The sequence below is a fragment of the Chelonia mydas genome, chromosome 2 (genome assembly GCF_015237465.2).
Source record: "Chelonia mydas isolate rCheMyd1 chromosome 2, rCheMyd1.pri.v2, whole genome shotgun sequence".
Taxonomy (NCBI): Eukaryota; Metazoa; Chordata; order Testudines; family Cheloniidae; genus Chelonia; species Chelonia mydas.
This window is the reverse complement of record NC_057850.1, coordinates 234082281-234100166: the sequence shown is the minus strand read 5'-3', so window position 1 is coordinate 234100166 and position 17886 is coordinate 234082281. Positions and strand designations below refer to the sequence as shown.

The window sequence follows — 17886 nt, the reverse complement described above, 5'->3', positions numbered from 1 at the left end:
ATTACTGCATTACATAGTAAGAAGCAGTGTTTGCTCTCATTTGAACTAATTAATGGTGTGCAAACATTAAGGCCGGACTGTGATATCCTTACTCACATGGGGTCAGATCCTCAGCTGGTATAAATAGCCATAGCGTCACAGACATGATATTGATTTACACCAGCTGAGTACCGGTCCACCGATTTCACATGGAGTTAGGTATTCCTTCATATAAGAGCGAATCACAGTTCAACCCTTAGTATTTATCAGGTAGCGTTTCCAAAATAGAGGGTTAGATTAAAATATAGCCCATAGCAGATGACATTGTTAAAGGTCAGAATTTATTGCAGTTACGGAAAGACCAATTTGAACATTTGAATTTGAATATTTTAAAGTATGTGTGTGGATATATAACAGTAATTGAGTCAATTGCTCCTATGTAGATATTTTCATGCTTTGCTTAATTATTTTGCTTAACTTTCCATATTCTAGCCAAACTCCAAGACATACTCACAGAGTGGCAGACACTCCGTATCTGTAGAAGTTCAGATGCAGCGGCAACGACAAGAAGAAAGAGAAAGTTTCCAACAAGCTCAGCGCCAGTATAGTTCATTACCCAGGTATAGTAACTGTCTAAAACTATGTGGTATATGTGAGCCTGGAGCTAATTTAATTTGTGGAAGGAAAATGCTGTGCTTAATGCATGCACCTTAAAGCGTGGATCCTGTGGGACTATCTAGTATCACTTTCCCTCTCTAGAAAAGAATCTCTTGAGTATGAAATAGATCAGAGGAGAGAAACAAATTGAGGGGTGTTTGCACCCTTTTTGTATGTCATATTTTTGTGTTGCTTAATTTCTTACCAAACCAAAAATCAGTCTTGTGATGTTGATACACAGACATATATTTAAAAAAACAAGAAATCAAACAAAAGAACATGGAGACAACCATGAAATGCTATCCAAAATTGAGCCACATCCAAGTTTCTGGCATACGGGTTTCTTCAAACTTACTGGATCATTAACATTGGAATGCTGAGAATTAATGTCCTTTCGTCTAAACAAATCTGTACTCATAAAATGTTCACAGGCCAATGAACTGATTAGAGTTAATTTTTTTAAAAAGCCAAATACGAAGTAAAATGAATGGTCAGAATTTTACCCTGCTTGTCGTGTAGGTTACATAAGAACGGCTACACTTGAACACTGTATGTGAATGTAGAGAGTTTTTAGAATTCTCAGACATTAATTGGGGAAATCTGTGACAAGAGCTGAGGTAGAATGGAGCTGCCTTTCGCTAGGGGTACTTTAAGCTTGAAAACTTCCTTGACTTGGGTGTGCCTTACATATTACTATGTTGCCCTTGCTTTGGTCCCTTTATATAGATTTTGGGGAGCTGGTAATGGTTATATATACATCTCAGCACCAGGAACTGCTGAACCCTTGCAAAAGAGGCCATTTCACTATTTTATTATGCAGCAGCCATAGACGTTTCATAGTTAAAGGTGAAGTTAGCTTAACAATTAAGTCCCTGATTTTGAACCCCATCATCATCTCCTCTATTCTTCAAAAGAAACCATGTCTCTTGAGTTTTCACATGTCACAACTCATCTCAGAGTAGAATTTTTCTGGGAAGTTTGGAAGAAAATGAAAAAAGGAGATTAAAAGTTATGGTGGTCTGGGTTTTGGGGTTTTTTTAAGGAAACTTTTCAAAATGGCAGCTCTATTACTGTTTTTTCCCCCTATACCTCTTGCTTTCTGTAGAGTGGATTACACCTCAAACCTCAAATTAGTTTTTCTGAGGAGAAGTACAGTAGAACCTCAGAGTTACGAACACCTCAGGAATGGAGGTTGTTCGTAACACTGAAATGCTCGTAACTGAACAAAACATCATTGTTCTTTCAAAAGTTTACAACTTAACATTGACTTAATACAACTTTGAAACTTTACTATGCAGAAGAAAAATCCTGCTTTCCCTTTATTTTTTTAGGAGTTTACGTTTAACACAATACTGTACTATATTTGCTTTTTTTGGTCTCTGCTGCTGCTGATTGTGTACTTCCGGTTCCAGATGAAGTGTGGGTTCGCTGGTCAGTTTTTAACTCTGGTGTTCTTAACTCTGAGGTTCTACGATATGTTTTAGGCATTTTAGTATGTCTTTCAGAGGAAGAGGTAATTAAAAAAGGTAAATAAATATAAAAAGGTTCTGACTGCGGGTACCCCAAACTAACTTTGGCACAGAGTGGCTTAATTAGAGGATCATGACAGTGTGAGTATGAAAAGATGGCACAGGAAAGCTCTCTCGAGCCGTGTTATACTAGGATTTTTCAGACCTTGTAATTCTCAACGGGTGATATAAATAAGGCTAAGACAGATTCAGGGGTTAGATGACATGGAGGTAAAAACACCAAACCCTGTATAAATAATAATATTAAGGGCTTGTTTGAACAAACTGGAGTCCATTTCAGGCCCATTAGCTCCGTTAAGGCATAGATCACCTGGGAAAATATGAATCCTGCATTTTGAACCTGTGTTTTGGGTTTTGCTGTCGTAGCCGTCACTGTAGTATCTAAAAGCTGGAGAGCTGTAATGCAAAGTTCCAACTTCAGAAATTCATATTTTTAAAGAGAAATTTCGTTGACCACAAATTTGGAAAATAACCATAGGAAACAGAGAAGTTTAATGCGTAAGAGTGTAAGAGAAAATTTACTGAATCTGTTGATTAGTGTGAAAAATGATAAGTAAATGAATAAGAACGCTTATTAATGTGCATTTGATGAACATTTAATTGCAGGGTTCATATGACCCTTGACATGGCTGCGAACACAAGTGGTTATTCTCAGCTCCAGGTGAAGGGAATTGTTAGAAAATTGTGCTGCTGAAATTCTGTGGTTCAAAAAGTTGCCAGTAATAAAACAATCAAATGGGACTTCAGTGAGCTCTTCAATCATCAGAGATTTTTTCATGAACCTAGGAAGAAATCTCACTATCACTAATATCGTTTGGATCCCAAATTCATTGATACAATTACAGTTTTATGATTAACACCGATGCACTGGTTTTATTCTTAAACTTGGTTACTTTCCATCTTGTGTAACTTCAAGCAGCCCAGTTTGTTTATCTTTTAAGTTAAAATGTTGAGCACTTTAGGCAAATAAAAACCTCTTCAATTATATTTCTTAAATCTTCCCCAAAAGACAACACAAATGGTCCAACTAATTTTGAGCTAGGACCAGAAAACAGTAATTAAATGAAGTCTATTCAGTTAGTCATTACCATTTCCCAGGTGAAACTGTTCTAAGTAATGTTTAACTCCAAGCTAATGTTTCATATTGAAAAGTTATCTTGCCATATTTCAGAAACTTTGGAAGCTTTGTACCCTAAGGGTCATTCAGTTTGCTCGTGTACAAGTAAGCAATAGAGCTGTGGCCCAGAGACCTTGTTTTGTAAAGAAGGGTATGCGAACATCAACAACAATAATAATAAATTACATTTATGTGGAATAGTAAAAGTTTTCATCCAGTGATCACAGAGTACATTACAAATGGGGGTAAGCATAGTCGTCGCCAAGTTACACATGTGGAAAGAGAAGCACAGAGAGGTTAAGTGACTTGCCCCATAAATCGGTAGTGGGAAGACTGCCCACGTCTCCTGACGTCCAGCTGCCTATTGAATCCACTAAGCCAAAACTGAGCCTTGTTTTTATTCTATGTGCTGACATGAAAACCTGAGCGATATATACAGCAGTTAAATGACTTTCTTATTGATTAATGCAGCAATATATTTTGCTTTACTGCTTGATTCTCTTACACTAATTTTAATCTCAAAGTGGGTGTCTCTCTTATTCCAGCACAAAATTGTTTTACTTTATCATATCCAACCTTATTTTAAATTCATAAAAGCATCTAGTGGCTTGATAGTAAATTAAAGATATTTCAAAACAATAATGTTTCCTTGAAATAACGTGATGATGTATTGCAAAAAAGCAATAAGAATTTGTAATTCCTATATGCATTTGATTTATTTATCTACCCTGTGGAGTCAGAAAATGAGCAAAATAGGTTATCCCTGCCATTCCTTTCAGGAAAGATATAGCATGCTGGGAAATAGTTCCGATAATACAAAACTCCCTAACTCTGGATTCTGGAGGAACATAACCTCATTGGTACTGTACATCAATGAAGAGTTTTGTCAGCAGACTTGTAAAGCTTTAAAGCAAGTATTAAATGGATCAACCTGTTGCCTTTTTAATCAAATAGGAGTCTAGATTTTTTTCATAACTGACTTACCATTCATTACATGTGCTTGCTGTTATCTGGTTTCTCTGGCATTGTGGCAATGTTTTTGTAGACTGTTTTGTTGGTTTCCAGTTGAATTATAACATCTTAAAGAATCTAATTATGATTGTTGTACTGACTGCCAAATTCTGTTCCCCTACTGCAGTGCTTTGGAAATATATCTAAAATGCAAAAGAGACAAAGTGGCCATTTTGGGGGGAAAAGAAGAACACTTATCAAGAAGTCTCCTAGCTGCAAGGCTGACATCAGCTGAGAGTCCCATCTTGGGCGGGGGGGGGCGGGGGAGATCTCCTTTATGAAAAAGTTGACTTGGCTCTTGAATTCCCATTCTGCTAATGATTATTGTTTAAACATTAAGAGTGTCCTGCAGATTTCTTTAAAACATTTTTCTGTTCTTATTTTCAGGCAGAGCAGAAAAAATGCAAGTTCTGTATCTCAAGATTCCTGGGAACAGAGCTACTCTCCTGGTGAAGGGTTCCAGACTGCAAAGGAAAACCCCAGGTATTCCAGCTACCAAGGATCAAGAAACGGCTACATGGGAGGACATGGCTTCAATGCCAGGGTAATGCTGGAAACACAAGAACTGCTCCGTCAAGAACAGAGGCGGAAAGAGCAACAACTGAAAAAAAAGACATCTTCTGAAGGGCCTAACAACTATGACTCATACAAGAAAATTCAGGACCCTAATTATGTCCCTCCGAAAGGTCCTTTCAGGCAAGATGTACCACCTTCACCATCTCAGGTAGCCAGGCTGAACAGATTACAAACTCCAGAAAAGGGAAGGCCATTTTATTCTTGAGCTGAAGAAAAAGATGATCAACATATCATGCAATAAAGAACATTTTCATATAAAGACTTGTATTTCAAAAACTGTTTAAACTGATGGTACTAAGGAATACATCTGTTGTCTGTTTCAGTGCCTTTAGCAATATGGGCAAAGAATTGATAGGCCTTATGTCTTTGCCATTCTGTCTCAAGTGTTATATTCATGGAAGGATTTTCCACCATTTGACAATCATACTATAGGTAAGCAGCGTGTTGGTTACCAAGCGTCCTAGCCCAGTCCAGTAGTTGTCAATGGCTTATTATTAGGATTTACTCTAATGTGTTCTACTTTGCAGTGAGTTATTGCACAACATACAGCATTGTGGTATAAATTAAAGAATTTGAAGTTGAAGAAGGCATTGACACATCTTTATTATTTCTCTTGGGGTGGAGGCTGGGTTACATATCACTCTTGAGTGGATAGAGCTTAAGTCCACTCAAGATCAAAGTTCTAAGATGTTTTATGGTGGAATCATTTACAGTCTTTGTTGATCAATATTTAATTGTCTATATTCTAAAAAACTGTTTTTCTGCTGTTATGCACACATTCTCTTACTCTGAGCTCATTTAAAAAGTCTTTATCCTGATTCATAAGCAAAACAACATTACGGCTTTCAGTTATCCTGGGAATCCTTTTACAGTGTCTTATATCTTAACATGTAGTACTTTACCAGTGAAATAACTAAAGAGAGGGTATTAAATTTATAAATAAAATCTCAGTCCAGACTGTGACAGATATATTTGTTCTTTCATGAAATATGAGGAATTGTGGAAAAACGTAAGGCTGGATTGTGATTTGTTTTCCTTAAAAATGTATGCGATCATGTGAAATTGTACCTAAGAAAAGAATTAGGGAAGAATTACCCCACAATCGTCCTATATATATTTATAATTCACTTGTCTTTATTGTGGGAGGGTTGGGAGGAGGGCTTAGAGCAAGACAAAATGAAATCAGACCTTCTTTTTGGATCAAAAAACTAAAAAAACAAAACAACTAAAAAAAACCCCAGAAAACAAACACATACACCCCAACTCTTTTTTCTATCATTTGTAAAGTTTTGTGGATGATCACCTTGTGATTCTATGTGCTGTCCCTTTGCATTGTGGTACCACATTAAAAAGAAACTCTAAAACGTATGAATAAGAGATAAATGGAGAAAATCTGTTACACATCATCCTGAAAACATGTTAATGTCCAAAAATAACTGAAATAAGATTGCTCGAGCAGTGATATTTTAATGTGCATATGGGATATGAGAATCTCTTTTGCAGCAGCTGGTTTTATGTTTGTTGGTCTGAACTTCATGTATGGTAAATATATAGCTGGGTTACTAAAGTGCCTGCAAATCCTTATGTGAAAAGGCTTGAGATTAAGACTCAACATATCATGCTTGAAAAAGGAAAGAAAAAAGAAAAATCGTAGATTGTGTGATTTAAAATATGCCTTTTTTTTTTTTTTTTTTTTTTTACTGGCACATTTTATTTTTGCATCAACCAGTTTTTAGCATATATGTGACATTTCAGCACATATATCTGTCTTTATGCCTGTTTGGTAATGGTTTTTGTTGTTAATAATGTACTCCAGTGTTTAAAAATTGTTACTCATGTAAACACAGTGACATTGGATGACAATGGCTCTTTTATGCAGAGTTTACAAAACTGCGTAAAACGGCTTTCCCTGTACATATGAAATTTAGAATAAAAGGCTGTTTCCATTCTGGTCTTAGCATTGCCTGTTCTATTCCTTACTATTGCCTGTGGAGCCTTATGAAAACTGCAGCAGTCATTACCTTTAACAGTATTTAACAGATGCTATTTTATCATATTTCTAATGGTTTATGTCTGTCTTTCTGTGAGTGCTTACAAATATAGACAAAAAGAAAAGAATTATAACCCATTTGAGCACCTAAAGACCCGCTCAGAAAAAAATCTCAGAAAAAAATGCGCTGAAATCTCTCATGGTATTTTTAGAGCAGACCTGTGACATTGAAATGCTATTTTTCTTAAGACCAAATTCTGTGGCAGTCCTCAAAGAGCGTTCTCTCCACACATCTCCACTGGAGTAGGGACATGATGGGCAAAGTTGTAGCCAGTGGATCCATAATTAACACAGATCCCTTGGCAACTCATTGCTAAGCCAGAGAGAGTGCAGGGGTGTTTACAGAGCGTTTCCACTGGTGCTCCATAGTCAAACTGCATCAGATTCTGTCCCCAGCAGGCCGGCATGAAGAACCCCTCTTCAAAGACTGTTTACTTCAGGCTTTGCTCAGGAGTAAGGTTTTGGGCCTTAAAGAAAGATGTCAACGCTGGACAAAACTTGAAAAGAGAAGACTTAGAGATAAAGCATTGTTACTGTGCCAGTGAAACTCCATTAGTATTGAAGCTGAGTCTGCTTTTGTCCCTCTTCACACAGCTTCTCCTCTTCTTGGATCCTCCAGTAATGTCAGTCATAATCCTATATATGCATGACATCTGTTTGCTGCCAGGGTAGTCGTAATGTCAAATCATGCATTGTGACTTTATTGTAGGCTCTCCTGGGGAAGAGAAAGAGTGGACTTCAAGGTGCACAGGCAGGTTTTGATGCATAAATACGTTCTAAGGCTTGATTTTGAAAAGTAGCCTACTTTTTTGTGGTATTCAATTAACAGTAGCCAAATAATTGCACTCACAGTTTTGCAAGCCCAACTACCATCTAGATATCTCACCTCCAGACTGTATCCACAAGTCAGCTCGTTTCATGTTGCTATGGTAGCATTTGTACACACAAATAACTGTGGGCACTAAATTGTATCCATAAAAATGGAAAAAAGGTTGGAGTCCTTTTTTAAAATTAGGCCCTTGATAAACTGTTATAAAAAAAAAAAAGGAACATGCATGGAAAAGTATGAAAAGCCAGATGAAAGGTGTTTTAAGAGCAAATATGGCGTATGTTAAAGTTTACCCTTGCATGAAAGTCTCTCTTCAAGGTGTTAACTGTTTGCCATAATTAGATGTGTTCATAAGAACAGACAGATGTACTCTTTGGGAAATGTCTGTGTTATGTTAGCTAAGAATAATTTTTTTTTTTTTTTTGCCTTCATCATCCTGTCTTCTACCTGACATAGCATAGACAGGATTTCTATTATTAACTTCCTAAGTTGTGAAGGGCGATTAGGAGGAAGGAGCAAGGTGCTCTAAGAGGAACTGACCTTTAATTCTGACTAGTGACTAACGCTAAAGCTCATTAAACAAAGTACATTACTAGAGCAGTTCATTTGTGGACCAATTAACATGAGACTAACTCTGGTGGGCTAGTGTATCTAAGAATGGTCATGAGACAGAATTTTAGGAAACTTTTAGAGGGCTCCAGCAGTGGGTGTTGTCTTACAAAATCAGTCAGAATTCTTTCTCTCCCTAGATCTCCTAAAATCATCCTTGAATCCTCCTGTATTTTATCAAAATAATTTGTTAATGCTATTGTAATTCCATGGGAGAGTTTTATATTATGAACGTATGAGTTTCCTGCCTTTCTGTAAAAGTATGTTTCCCTTCTTGCTAGAGAGCCTCCCTGGAAACAAGACTGTGGCCTCAGTGAATTATTTTTTCTGGCCCAAATATTTTCAAGTACATCTTTGAGGACTCCTGCCATCAAAAACAGTTACAATGGCGTGGTGCCCAGCATAGCACAGACATGACGTACAACTGCCATTTATTGCTGGCAAACAGCAGCAAGGACAACAAAAGAAATTTTTAAACTAATCATGACCTTGGATATATTGTTCAGGTTTCCAGAATCTACTAATGTCTGGCTCACGTTCATTCTGTTTACGAGTGTCAGTGGCATAGCATTGATTTCCGCTGCTTATGTTGGGAAGAAGCTCTGGCCAGACAATGCAGAGATGTGCCAGATGAGCAGTGTCAGCTGAAGACAGCATACACTTGAGTAATTCAAATCTTTGAACTTATATTGTTGAGTCTTAAAGTGAATTTGGATATTTCATGTCCTGGCTTGCAATTCTATTTTCAAACATTCCCTAATTTTATTTGCTGGGCTTGACCTTTTCTTCATCTCATTCTACACTGTCTTCAGTCTGGTTCTTAGGACTTGTCAGGAACCATACACGGCGTGCAAATACAGGACAAAATTCATATAGTCTTCATCTGACCTTTGTGTCATCCCACCCTGGGCTTGCAGGCTCACTTTTAAAATCGCATACCAGTGAAAAATACTCTGTTACAATAAAGTGTAAATTGCAAAAGCAAACACGAGCCCTTAGAACAGAAAATATTAAAATAAGTTTGATAAAGCTCAGGGGGGAAATATCAATCACAAGTAAGCAGCAGCGTAGGGTATTAATGGGTGCTGTGCCATCAAGAGAAACAAATAAAGGCAGCAGAATTCAGAAGCAGATGCAAAAGAGATACAAAATGATGCAGATCCAAAACAGAAAAAAATCAATATGAGGGTTGTAAAACAATAATAATTTGCATCAATTCATCAGCTGGTTTCTGCACAGATGGAAGAAGACTCTTAAGAAATGTTACAAGACACTTGAAAAGGGTTTCAATCTGGACATAAATTAAGAGCAAATTAATCTAATCTCATCGCCCATTCATACACAAACCCTATTCTCACAGAATCATCTCTCGTTCTGGTTTACAAACCCATCCTCCTTTTCTCTCTCAAGATTGATATTAGTTTTTCTTGTTGGTATTATGGTCGTGCCCGTGGCACGCTAGGCGCTGTCCAAAGGAATAGTAGTTCCACTGTGAATAGCTCACAGTCGGCGTCTACGTCTACAGTTAGGGTGGTGTGTGGAGTACGGACGTGGCACGCCCAGCTAGCACAAGTATAAATGGCAGTGAGACAGTGCTCAGGTGAGTAGAGCACAGAGCAATAGGGTATGTACCCTGCACGGCTCGCTCTGTGCCCAAGCGGCGGCTCCCACATATACACTGCTAAAAATGTACCTCTGGTGCTGGAGCCTTTTCCCGCCTCAGTGAAAGGCGCTGGCAGCATGTAGCTTTTCCCCACGGCCAGAGTCTTTACCTGCTGCATGTAGCTACACACGGCTGGTTTTCACTGCTACACATGCCCCATGTGGTGCTGCCTGTATAGACACGGCTAATGAAAACAAGCTAAAAAGAGGATGGGGTGGGGAAGAGGAATAAAACGTGAAACCTTCAACTGCTTTTTTTTTTTATAAACCATTAGCATTTGACTAATTTCTTGCAAGCCTCAAAGAGAAATTTGTCTGGAGCAGGGATTTGAGGGAAGAGCGGGCAGTGACCATATAGACTAAGGTCCCTGCTGAAGATATACTCCTAGTGTGTTGGCCATAAGAAGTGAATCAATAATAAAAGGAATAATACAACTTCAATAACCCTCCATAATTTCCTTCTGTGGATTTCCTCTGGGTGTGTGTGTGCGTGTTAGACTGGCAGCTCCTTGAGTCAGGGTCTAGATTTATTTTGCATAAATAAGGCACTGAGCATATTGTTGGTGGGTTATAAATAATAAACAGTTTGGATTTTCACTTTAACATATAAAAAGGTATTTTTAAAGTTAGCATATCTTGCTTTTTACAGATTTTTACACTTGAATCCTTCATTTTGATTTTTGATGTATTCTTGGTTCCAGCGGTATTCCCATTTTAAGTATAGTGAATATCACTAGACCCAGTAATTCCTCTAAAATGAGGATAGACCTTTTAAATGACTTCACTCTATGTAGTTATATTTGGCAACATGCTCATACTGCACAAGGAGAGGAACTTGTTAATTGACACAGCTAGTTAGACAATATTTATAAGGCTGGGTTATTAATTAAATTGGGAATGACACATTTTGCTGCTATAAATAACAATCTAAACTGTTTGTTTTCCTGCTCAGAGCCTTCAACAAGAACTCTGAACAAATCAGAGACATATTGAGACCAACTGCCTTATTTAAATGCACCCACGTTTTTTGTGATGAGCTTCTAGGCATGGCAAAGAGATGGCCAAAGGGGCTCAAATGTGCTAAGTCCAATAGTTTATAACTTCCAGATCCCATCTCTAAACCCTCCTGTCTAACATCCTCTAGCTCAGTGGTTCCCAAACCTTTTCTGTTGCATCTCCCCTTAACTGTAGTGGAATCTGTCTGTCCCCCCGCCAGGAACCGGGGGCCATGGCTGGGGGCAGAGTGGAGCTAAGGGCAGAGTGGGGCCAGGTGGCGCCCCCTTCCCACACCCCATGGGGGTTGGCCCAGGTGTTGTTGTGCCTCCTGAAAGTTCCTCTGCAGCCCCCCCACACACCATGGGGCACACCCCACAGTTTGGGGACCACTGCTCCAGGGGTGCTGGAACGCTTTTTGTAGCGGGGGTGCTGAGAGCCATGAACCAAACGGTAAACCCAGTATATAACGGAAACCACTTCAAGCCAGAGAGTGCAGCAGCACCCCCAGCTCCCCTAGTTCCAGCACCTATGCACTGCTCCAGCTAAACTTCAGTAGTCTGACCTGGAGTATCCTCTCGGTGCCTTGCATAGCACCAATGTTTTGTTCAGGCCTTGTCTTTTCAATTAAGAGGTTCCCTTTTCCAGTTCCTCTGAAGAGGGAGAGGTCTATTCCTCATAAAAAGAGGAAATGGACTCTCAGGGGCACTTTAAAATTGAAGAATTATTTTAGGAAATGAGTTTTCAAGGTGCTTGTGTTCTCCCCAAAGCCACAGTACAGTTGACATCCACTATCTCTTTTTTTCCTACTCCTAGTAAGCTGGAGAAGATGTTAACTTTTGTTCGTCCATTGGTTTGGTTCTTATTTCCGTTTGGACTCTTCCAAAGACTGAGACTTTATTCTGGGATTTAATTCAGATTGAATGTCCTTAAGGACAAGCACAAGGCCATGTAATACTCAGTGGGGTGCAGGGCTGTGTAGCCAGATCTTTAAAAGGTACGAGCATCCCTTACCTACAAAAGGAAGTATCTTTGTCTAAAGCATTTGAATCTAACTGTGATGTGTAAATAGCTGCCTTTGTCCCTATGTACTTAGAAAAATATATAATAGAGTTGTGAGAATAGTGGGGGGGAAATCTGCTAATATTTGTTAAAAATATTAATTTCTGTGTTCCCCAAAGCACATTTTAGGTTGTATATTCTGTGGTGAAGTTCACAGTTCTCGGTGTGTTGGTTATGTACATAAGTCATCCAGTCAGGAAACAGAAACAATATCACACAATTAAGTAAGCAACATGACCCACATGGTGAATAATTGTCAACAATCTGGCAAACCATGATTTTGACACTGAAGAAATAAGCAAATAATTTTTACTCACAAAGAAATTAGGAAATTTGACCATTTCTTTAAAGACAATTTGCAAACAGAATAAAAGGTGAAATTTGCCAAAATGGATTGTTAATATTTTTAGTGTCCAAACATGTGCTAGTTGTCTCACCAACAAGACACAGTCCATGCCCGAGTAAATATGCAATCTTAATTTGACATGACATTTCAAATGAGGTTCATAAATGGACAACAGGAGGGAAAAAGGGTGAGGAACGGCAAGGGCTATAAATTGGCATGGTCGCTCAGTACAGCCTGTGCCTATCTTAATGTTCTGCTTCTTTCCCCCATACCTCTCCTCTTGTCTTCTGGAAGCCTGTGAAGTGACTCAAAGAGATGGGGAAGGGTGATATGATCAAAGTGATGGCTGAAAAGGATAAATTAACAGCAGCATTTTTGGAAGATCAGAGGAGGGTGACATGAGTATAAAAAAGAGCCACGAGGAGGAGCGGGTGGTAGTTCAGACAGAAGATGAGTAGAGTGTAGACAAGTTATTTGGCCAGTGTGAGACAGAAAGGAAGATGCTACCAATTATTTGCTCAGTGCTGTTGTTTATATACCCACTTCTCCACCATTGACCTGCAGCCATCTCTGGTGTAAAACGTGGGACCTGTGCACAGCTCTGCACAACAGTTTAGAACAGGAACCGAAAAAGAATACTGTGTGCAATTGAGACCTCAAGGGAACCTTTGGTAGGCAAAATTTAATTACCTTGGTTGGAGTTTGTCCAAGTCACCTGTGCAAGTCCCTGCACAATCCTTTTGTGTTTAGCAGAGCCCAATCTCACTTTCCAACACAAACTGAAGGAAAAGCAGTTCTTGTCAGTAATTCCGTGTCATTCTACATAGGGGGCTCAACAGCCATTCCTCAGTGGGAGAAACCTCCTAGTCTCTTGGAGACAAATTCTGGCCTGATGTACACCTTGTGCAACTACTTTAACTGCAGTTGCAATTTGGCTCTCAGGTAGAAAATACCCTTTTCTCCATGTAGTGGAAGGACATAATGGATGCTACAGTTTGGGAGGTTCTGCCTCTCCTTTTCCCAAATCCAAACAGGAAAAACTCTGGTGTTGCCAGGACATCGCCGCAGTCATGGCGTTTTGTCTTGATCATACTCAGAAAGGACTTGAGTTCCTCTGTGAGTCAGGGACTCCTGCAAAGTGATCCCTGTGTCTAGACTGGTCCTGGCTGTATTGTTACTTTCCTGAGTTCTTTGTAGGGTGTTGACAAGGAACCAGATAAAGTTGTGATGGTTGTTAGTTATCAATCAGAGAAGGGCCTGGTCCTCTGATTCATCTGGGGTCTCACCACCACTTTCTGCCCCTCTAGTTTTTGTCTCTGCCCTCAGATTTGTTCTTTCCTTCTCTTTCCATATATCCAGCTGTCTATCATGCCCTATTAAACCCAGTTTTGCTTCTTTCCACACTCTCTACCTCTTAATCCATACCATAAACCCTGCCTCACCTAAATTCCAGCTGAATTATCATCTCATACCACACTAGGTTTGCCAGCTCTGCTCTGTGGCTTCCTGGCTTGGCAGATTTTCATCCGCAGTCTATCAAACCATCTCTAATTTATGACCCACAAAGAGTCGTCTTCATTTAAAGTGCAGACTCCTGACAGTCATTGACCAAAGTTGAAGCCATAGCATTGGTGTGCATTCTTTGTTGGTGGGAAAGTATATGTAAATATAAATTAGTGTAAGAGAGAGGGGCCTGCATTATCCTTTTCCTTTTGTTTCATTCTTACACCCTTCTGTTCATCCTTTTTATGTGATGCACGCACATGTCCTTCCACACTTTCAGCACACATTACACTGTATGGTCAAGGCACTGGTCTCAAGGTAAGGCTGGGTTCTTTGGCCCCTCAAGCTATTGTAAACATCTGTCCACACACAATCATGCTACATAAGTGATTAATAATAATAATAAGTTTCTTAATATAGAATGGGAGGTCTGATTTACCATTTTCCTGGGAAATATTTATGCTATAAAAGAAGTCAAGTGAATGCTACAGGAAATAGTTCTGCATTATCTGGGGGAGAGCTAAAATCTAAGAAGTCTTTTCCATCTCTAATTTCAGAAATTCAGTGAGGGGAATTTAACCAGCTGAAGAACAAAGGACGGAGGCTGTCAACTTTTGGATTGGCCTAAAGACTAAACTACAGTTTGGACTGAATTAAAAGAAATTTCCAGGCAACTATTCATCCTACATACTATATTGCTACTTATTATGAAAACTATATAGAGATACAGTCATTCCCAAACCTGAGTATAAGCCACTGAATTATACAATTTGTTGATATTCATGAGTTCATTTAGTATTTGTAGACTTAAAAGGCAAATAGGATTGCTAGGGTATGGATGTGAAATAAACCATATTTGATTATTCTATTCTATGGTAAAAAAAAAAATGCAGAGAACTTCTTTTGTGAGAGGCAGTGTACAGAATTGTACAATTGTTCATTCTTGTTTTTAAAAGTTAGTTTGCATGAATAATTTTCTCATCTTTATGCAGACTTTTCCCACATTTTTGTTGACTAAAATATTACTAATCTAATTTCCTATTAAAAAACTCATTTCCAGCATTGCAGAGCTGAAAGGTGATATGAAGCATTTAGTCTTCAATTTACATACAACAAATCCTGTAATCTGATGGGGGCTTTCACACAAGGGTGGCTGCAAGAAATTACATGGGCAAAGACTTATTTTAGTCCAAGGTTCCGCTCTACGTTAATTTCATTGGTTGAATTCCCATTGAGATTCTTCTATTGTTAAATTGCTTATTGATGTGGATACAGAAGAGGAAAAATCCACACAATGTTGGGGTGCTAAGTTTTTAATGCTGTTTGCATTTCTTTTATTTTTCTTTTTAGTTATAATTTAAGGAATATGGGTTTATTAGAAAGGGACAAAAACACCAGATTGGAATAATTCATTTCATTTAACACTCATTGACAAGACACCTTTAAACATTCTCCAGATGAAGCATCAGTCATGACAGACTAAAGGATAATCCTAACATTACAATTCAAGTAAATTGGTTTCCTGTGGTATGTATTCCAGCATGGCATCAAGCTGTACGAAGCTTAATGCTTGCCTAATAAACTGGGGTTTTAAATGATGCCAGAAATTATCATTGCAACACAGATATTTCAGTGTCTGTTTTTATTAATGTGGGGAATAGGGGGTTGTATTGAATGCAAATGAAGCAGGGAGGGTGTTTCATATTAGAAGTCACAATCTAGAGCAGTTAAAAGTTAAACAATTGTAAAACTGATCAAGAGGATTCATAAAAATTAAAATTAGGGGCTGAACTGAGGCTTTAAGCCACAGCCAGGGGTAGGTGTGCCACAGCAGGGGCTTAATGGTATTATGCTTCAATTAGGCACAGTGCCTCTGGATTCACAGAGCAAGCGCAGACTCTGTGAGCCCTTTTGTAAAGCTGCAGAAAGCTTTCCCCTCTTCTCTGTGTTTGTAACAGGGTGGCTTGGCTAATCAGCCAGCCAATTCTAATTAGCAAAGGAAGAGCTCCAGCCCACTGATGCAGTGCTAACAGCCTGGGTGGGGCTTGATGGAGGACAGCAGATTCCCTTAAAGGATGGCAGGGCATTGCGGTAAAGATGATGGTGGTGGTGAGCTCACGATTCTGCAGTGAGTGAGAGAGGCTCCTGAAGAAAAGACCCTGATACTAAGGTAGTTGATAAGTCAGAGCCAGGAGACTAAACTCCAGTCAAGTAAAGCTTGGGAGTGACAGTTGACTTAGGCCTGGGATGGAGGACTGGGGACTCCCTACCAAATGGGGAAGAGGGAGAGAAAAACTGAGGGGGGTCAAGGGGGCCTTGGCCTGAAGGGCTAAACTTCTGCTTGAATCCTGAGAGAGGCTGCATAGGCACCCAGCTCTGGGAAGAAGGGCTGGGGGACTCCCTCCCTAAGAACAGGCAGGCCACTTGTCCGGTATTAAACCAAACAGTCCTGCTTTTCCAGGGTATATCCCCAGGCTGGTACACAGAGAAAACCAGACATGGTTTTGTCTGGTATTGGAAAGGGATGACATTGCACACAAAGTCACACTGGTGGGGATGGAGCAGTGCACTCTTAAAAATGGTGCCCCTCCCATGAGGTGTGATCTTGCATGCAAAGTCATGCTGGTGCGGGCAAAAGCGGTGCACTCTAAAAAATAATGCCCCCTTTCCCAGTGAGGTGTGATCTCAGGGGCCCCAATGAGATGTGGCAGGGGCAGCACCCTCTTAAAAACTAGTATCTTCACATGCACCATGCATCCGAGGTCACTCTGGTGTGGGTGAGTTCATGTTGGCAGGGGCAGGGCCACACCATTCCCTTAAGTGCTGCAATGGCCAATATTCTGGGAATGCGTGAGTGGCCACCCTACCTAAAGGAGAGAACAGAGAGTGGGCCTGGAGGGCCAGTGTATACCCACAGGACTGAATAAATTGGACCCCCAGAAGGGGAATGTTTTAACTATGGGTTGTGTTTTTTAAGTTTACTGAGGAACAAAGGGGGAAAACAGAGGCAGGGTACTGCAGAGTGACCTCTGGCCATGAGGGCATGCTCAGGAGGCAGCTGACTCTGTCACAGAGGTGTAAAGGAGAGGCGGATTAAAAACCTGTCTTTGCCCTTCTCCCTTTGGGGAGCCTAGTGTTGTTGGAGGCACTAGCCTGAAGCAGGTTTTGCGCACATTGAGCACAAGGGAGCAACACGCAGCCTTGCTGGCCCAATCCCTATGCCTATGAGTGGCAACAGGCACCGTCTAGCTCTGTGGATGTAGGTGCCTATGGATAGAAAATGGAGAATCCAAAAAGTGGATTTTGTTTGTTTGGAGGTCAATATCAGCTGTTTTCCCTGCTCAGATAGTGTCAATGACTTTAACTAACAATAGTTCACAATGACACTATCTCATGGAAAGCAAGATGTCTCCTTCCACTAACAGCAGCATAGGAGGGAATTTGACTGGCCAGCAAGAAACTGCAATAGACTGCAAGTCTTCTCAACCGCCGAAAGCTTCACTAGTTAATTCCTGCAGAGGAAACAATCAAGTAAAATGCTTATCTGCTACTCTGAACTGTCAGATCTCTACTGAATTACAGGTTTCAGAGTAGCAGCCGTGTTAGTCTGTATTTGCAAAAAGAAAAGGAGGACTGGTGCCACAAGTCCTCCTTTTCTTTTTTACTGAATTACAGTGCATGCTTTTGATTCTGTACAGACACGGTATTGCTGTTGACACTTTTAACCTCTGCTTTTCCCTGCAGATCAGGGACGCAGGATCAGGATCCGGAAAGAGACAGACAGAGATTGGAGCACAAGAAGAGGCATCAAGACCCGAGTTGCACCAAGTCAGAAAAACCCATGTTACAGACCAGCTGGTCATCTAGTTCCCCTGACCTACACTCTCCCAGCCCAGCAACGGGGGCTGTGAAAGAAATGGAGGTATAGGGGGACAGGGTTCATAGATTCCAGAAGTCTTTCCC

The 17886-nt window shown here is 39.9% G+C and overlaps 1 protein-coding gene across 15 annotated transcripts in view; it reads left to right on the top strand.

Moving 5' to 3' along the window:
* Positions 1 to 6489, top strand: part of PARD3 (par-3 family cell polarity regulator) — a 645228-nt gene extending 638739 nt beyond the window's left edge. For all 15 annotated transcript variants that reach the window (XM_043541461.1, XM_043541458.1, XM_037890968.2 and 12 more), the window contains 2 exons: positions 472 to 599; positions 4681 to 6489. In XM_043541461.1, the coding sequence (XP_043397396.1) occupies positions 472 to 599; positions 4681 to 5074 (522 nt within the window). In that variant the 3' untranslated portion in view covers positions 5075 to 6489. The remainder of the gene's footprint in view (positions 1 to 471; positions 600 to 4680) is intronic.
* The last annotated feature ends 11397 nt before the right edge of the window (positions 6490 to 17886 follow it).